Consider the following 5820-nt stretch of genomic DNA (forward strand, 5'->3'; position numbering starts at 1 on the left):
TACAAGGAGCGGCTGAGGGAACTGGGGTTGTTTAGTCTGGAGAAGAGGAGGCTGAGGGGAGACCTTATCGCCCTCTACAACTGCCTGACAGGAGGCTGTAGTGAGGTGGCGGTCAGCCTGTTCTCCCTGGTAATAGATGATAGGACGAGGGGGAATGGTTTGAAGCTGCGCCAGGGCAGGTTTAGGCTAGACATTAGGAAAAACTTCTTCACCGAAAGGGGTGTCAGGCTCTGGAATGGGCTGCCCGGGGAGGTGGTCGAGTCCTCCTCCCTGGAGGTATTTAAAAGAAGGATAGATGAGGTGCTTAGGGACATGGTTTAGTGGTGCGATGTCAGGGTTAGGCTAAAGGTTGGACTCGATGATCTCAAAGGTCTTTTCCAACCAAAGTGATTCTATGACTTCTAAGGGCTTTTCCAACCTAAATGATTCTATGATTCTATTCTATGATTCTATTATTCCTTCCCATATTACAGGAAACCAGAGCTTTTGCACTCCACGAATGAGTACCTGGTCCCGAACAAGGCAGAGTGCCCTGCTCCGGCCGTGGCCCTTGTGCCCTGCCTGCTCCACCACCAAGGGCTGTGCTGCAGCAGCAGGGAGTGGATGGAGGAGGTGGAGGCTGGACTTGATTGCACCCAGATGGTTGTGCGGGGGCAGCCGCCGAGGCTGGTGCTGCCGAGCCTGCACCGAGCGTGAGGCTGGTGTGCAGGGCACTCTGCACTTGGTAAGAAAAGGCTTGGCACAGCGGTGGAGAGCCCCCTGCAAAATCCCCATGGGTTCTCCTGAAGCAGAATCCCCCCCAGTCTCACCCCCCCAAAAAGGCTCTGGGAGGATGGGAGGTTTGCACCTGGGACCTGCACAACCCTTCGCTCCTCTCCCCACCCCTGCCCCTGCCCTAAGGAGCCCTGCCTATCTCTCTGCATCTGATGACCCATCTCGCTGCCCTGATGACCACGTTCTGCTATTTGCAGTTTCCAGTTTGCCTTCTTGTGGCTAACCAGGGCAGCAGGGGCTCCCTCAGCCGCCCCAGCACAGCCAGCCGCCCCCCACGCAGAGCAAACCCACAGCAAGCAGGAGCTGCCTGCTGTTTCCAGCTGAACCTCTAATGCCTCCCAAGGGCAACAATCCCCCAAACCCAACTTTAGGCACTTCCTGTGTAAATCCGAGTGGCCAAAACAACTTTTTTCCGCCTTTTAGTGTCCTCCTCCACCAACCTCATGTCCTGTCCACAACACTCCTGGCTCTGCTTCCACAGGCAGCTGCTGACACGTTTCTGTAGGTCTATATGAACAGCCTGTGTAGACAAGCGTCTAAACGGGAGAGGAGGAAAACCCCTGCCCACCAGGTCGCTGGCAGGATGGGGGTGGAAGTGCCAAGGCACAGACAGGAGCTCAGCCCCGCAGCAGAGTTGCTTGGCATGGCTCTGCACTGCGTGATGTAAGGAGCTAAGTTTGGACAGGAGAAGTCCCACACTGGGTGAACCTCACGGACGATTTTAGCTAGTAAGTGGAGGTTGTGTTCTCAGCTGAAAGCCCTGAAGCATGTGGGTGAGAGCAGCAGCACGCGAGCGGGCAGGGCTGCGCTCAGAGCTCAGGTATCTCCTCTGGCATTCACTACACTGCGGGTGGCAGAGCCTGGATCCAGCCTGCGCTGCTCGTGGAGGGATGGTGCCACACGTCTCCCAGTCTCCTACCTAATTTTGTTTTCTCAGTCATAAAAATTATGGCCAGGTGCCAAGTTTCAGGTGGGGGCAGGGGGGGAAGAAAAAGAAGCCCAACACACAGCAATATTCAGGAGCATCCAAGAGGATTTTAGCTGCATGAATTCAAACCAACAGCCTGCCCGTTCAGACAAATGAATGACTCAGCCTGATGAAAACTTAGGTCAGGAATGCAAAGCTGAGACAGAGGCTCCTGCTGCAGCTCTGCTTGGGTAAAGGGTTCAGAGAGCTCCTGCACCCCTGCTGCCTCTCCCTCGAGGTGCACACTGAGGCCAGGCCAGCAGGGCTCAGACTCGTCACTGTCACCTGCCTTGGGAATTTGTCCTTTCCTGCGCATGGCCTGAACTGTGCATGAGCCACCCAAATGCGCAGCCACAGCCACCACCCGGCCCTGGAAGCTGATGCCAGCACCAACTGCCTGTCTTTGCCGGTGAGAAATGAGGAGCATCCTGAGCACCAGTCTGCAGCAGCACTGCAGCGACAGAGCTCTGCACTGGCCCCCTACTCACGCACAGGCAGGAGCAAGCAGAAGCGTGTTTGCTGGGCCATGGGTCATGCATTAGCACCCAGAAGGCTGCTCTGTATCCCCCGGCACCGCGCATCCCCTTGACCACCCGCTCATCTCGACAGCTCTTCAGGGAGAGCCGAGCAGGCAGCATGGGCAAAGCGGTGCAGGGCACTGGCACTGGGGCACAGCCACAGCTTGCAGCGAGCTGCTCCCAGGGTACCTGGGAAAAGGACCTGAGGGACCAAGGACATGTGTGACATCATCAAACTGCCCCTGGGGAGGTCCCAGAAGAGCAGGGCAGGGCAGGACATCTGTTCTCACGCTGGCTGGGTCCCCCCCTACCTATACCAGGCGCTTCCAGGCTCATCCCTCCACTCTGATGCAGAAGCCGTGTTCACTAGAGCATTAAGAAGGCAAAAAGCAGTAACGCCACAAAGACCCCAGCTTCAGCATGGCACACGGAGCCCCCCCTCCCACTCAAATCAGCAGCACCCACCACAGCAGGAGACAATGCAGGGACTGCTGGGGAGCCGCAGGCAGGGAGCGCCAGGGGCTGGCCAGGAGCAATCTGGTTTAAGGCTGCCTTGAGCACATTGCGAGACCTCACCTAGAGCAAACCCACAATGCTGGCAGTGGCACAGGTCTCGGGAGGGCTCTCCAGTGGGTGGCTGCTGCCTGGGGCAGCGCAGGGCTCCGTCTTCCCTTTCTCTCTTCCAGAGAACACAAGGCAGCAGCATGTACGCCTCTACTTCAATATAAGCATCGTGGGGGAATTCAAAGCCAAAAGCAAAACAACTTCTCTAGCACCAGCAGCTCCAAGGCTGATAGCTGCTTTCTTTGACACCTCTAACAGCTTTGGTTAAACCACACAGCACTTGCTTAGCAGCTGGACGTGGCTCCCTCTGCCTAATCAGACTGCTCGCAGTCAAGCTGGCCAACATCCAATGTTATTGTAATCAACAGCTATTTGGGGACCCAGCTCCGGTGCATGCAACACTACCAGGTTCCTTCGGTGGGCAAGTGGCTCATGCTACAAGAATCACTGCAAGTGCCATGGGCCAAGTGGGTCTTGCAGAGCAACATGCTCTGATCATTGGGGAGCACCACCCAGCAGCCCCTATCACACCCGCCATGGCTGAACACAGTCACACCATTTTGCACCAAAACCAGTTGCCTATTCTGCACAAAAAAAAAAAAAAAAATTCCTTTCGAAAGGAGTGTGTCTGGGCTGACTCCCTCCCAGGTATATTCAGGTTTCATCACAGCATCACTACAGCCATCAGCCTCTGCTGGCTCAGAGAAAGAGCTGGCAGATGTGCCTGCGTGCTGGGGACATCTCCCCATTTCCCAGGCTTCCCAGTACGTGGAAACGCTCATGTACTTGGAGAGGAGACACTGAGCCCACAGAGCTGGAGGAAAGAGGCCAGCCGTCTCCCACACCGCTTGCCAGCTGCTGGCTCGTCCGACAAACCATAGACCAGGCCAAGGCTCTTAAAATCACAAACTGAACTGAAACCACTTTTGCTCACTTAAAAATTCAACAGTGTTGGGAGCTGGTGATGGAGATGCACCAAGAGGAGATTAAAGATGCACAGAGAGGGAGGAGAGCCAAGGGGCCATCGGAAGCACCCACCCACTGAAGTCCAGGGGGGAAATGAAGCAGCGCAGCTATTTACAGACATGCCAGCAACTGTCATGTCGTAACTAAACCAACAGCCTGTGCAAAGCTAACCGTCTACCCACAGCTTTAAGAAAAAGGGGGAACATGAATTCCTGTAATTATAGCCCACTGAACTTGGGAGGGAGAAAGGAGTGAGCAATTTTTCAGGAGCCCTGTTTACAGCCCCGATACACCCCTCGGAGGACAAGGACAAGTTGCCAACAGTCACAACACCACTGAGCGATGCTCTCAGAAGTGCCTGTGGTCTGGGGGGCACGTACCCAGCCCCGTGTCAGGCTGGCTCAGGCCACACTGGCTCCCAGGTCTGCCTGGGCACCTCTCTCTGCCGCCGCCCTCGGCATCCCCTGCCCCACCAACACAACAAACCGGGCAGCTCTGACTGATCCCCTTCCCTGCTGGGGGCTCCACCTTGCCAAAAGTGCTCAGAGCGGAGCCTCTGCCCTCTCTCCAGAATCACTAGGACTTTATTGAAATGAATTGCCCTGTTTCACCACACTACACAGCTCACAGGCTTGCACGCACTTTGCTGAATCACAGCACTGGTCTCCAGTAGCAGATCTCATCTGGACTCTTCCTTCCAGCTGGATGAGTAACTAGCTCTGCTACGAGGACAGTGAATAGAAAAAGTCAAATGCTCCAAAGCTCAGACTCTGTGCTTGCACAGATCAGGATCAGGGCAGACAGGTTTTGCCTTGCACACCACAGTCAGGGAAAGCCATGGTAGAGCCGTTACCTGGACCAGGTGGGCACCATACCTTAAAAGAGATTTTCCTTTTTTGTTTCCTCAATGGTAGATAAAGAGAGTTCACAAAAAAGTCTTTTTCAGCATAGAGAGCATAAGATAAGTAATGAGAGTTCAGCACGGCCACTGAAACTGAAGTTACATTGACAGCAGCGGACGCACAGCTCCCTACGTAAGGCACCCTCAGCTCATGTGAAACCACAAGATGCGTTTTCAAAGCAGATCGATGCGCAGAAGTGCTTAAAACCCTCAGGCAGCTTTGAAAATCACCACCGCAGCCTTCCTCCCTGGAAGGGGGAGAGCGGCAAACGAGCGGGACAGACTCCCAGGAGCCACGGCTCAGCCCGAGCCGATTCCACACAGCTGCTCTGCTACCGCTGCCCTCCAGAATCACATTCTCCTGGAATTAAGTTATGGCACACTTTGGAATTAGAGCGGTTTGCAAAAATCACTACAATTCTGCTCTGCAAGAACTCTTCTGACATAATCTTACTGCAGCAAATGGATTTCTTGCAGACCAAGCACACCCCGCACCCAGACAGCACTGCCTCCCCGTGCACAGTTTGTTTTGGAGCATGAGCGGGCGCTGCTGGAAGGCACGGAGAAGCTCCCCGCTCCAGCGCCGCAGCACTGGCAGTGGCAGAGGAAGCCAGCGAAACAAAAAAAAGGGAATTTGGTCACTTTGCCACAGCCTGGATGCCTTTGCTGATGTTGCCAGCAGCAGCGATCGATCCAGAACTTGATTTCATCCAGGAAGGGGGTGCTCATCCCATGGGAAACGGGCTGACACTTCAGCCAGGTGACAGGCACGGCCACGCTGAGCCAGGCCTGCAGGAGGGTAAGATCCTGCACAGCCCACGGGCACAGCAGCTCCCTACTGCCCAGCTCGTCCCCACTCACCGCCATGTATGGTCGGCACCCTGCATCCCGCGTTTTGGCAATGGAGTCCACAAGCTGTCCGCTAATGCCGAAGTCACAGAGTTTAATATTTCCATTTCTGTCCAGAAGAATATTGGAAGGTTTGATGTCTGCAAGGGGAAGAAATCCAAACCCGTAAGTCACAGCTGGAGCTTTCAACTTCAAGAAGAGCAGCTGCAGAGGATCGACCCCGGCAGAGCTGCGCGATTGCCATCGCCCCTTGGCTGGGGCGGGCGGGCAGAGCTGGCAGC

The 5820-nt window shown here is 55.2% G+C and overlaps 1 protein-coding gene across 1 annotated transcript in view; it reads right to left on the minus strand.

Moving 5' to 3' along the window:
- Positions 1–5820, minus strand: part of MAP2K4 (mitogen-activated protein kinase kinase 4) — a 93904-nt gene that overhangs the window by 16222 nt on the left and 71862 nt on the right. Inside the window, exon 7 of the mRNA XM_009647254.2 lies at positions 5552–5679. Coding sequence (XP_009645549.2) covers positions 5552–5679 — 128 coding nt within the window. The remainder of the gene's footprint in view (positions 1–5551; positions 5680–5820) is intronic.

The sequence above is a fragment of the Egretta garzetta genome, unplaced genomic scaffold, assembly GCF_000687185.1.
Source record: "Egretta garzetta isolate BGI_Z169 unplaced genomic scaffold, ASM68718v1 scaffold589, whole genome shotgun sequence".
NCBI classification, from domain to species: Eukaryota; Metazoa; Chordata; class Aves; order Pelecaniformes; family Ardeidae; genus Egretta; species Egretta garzetta.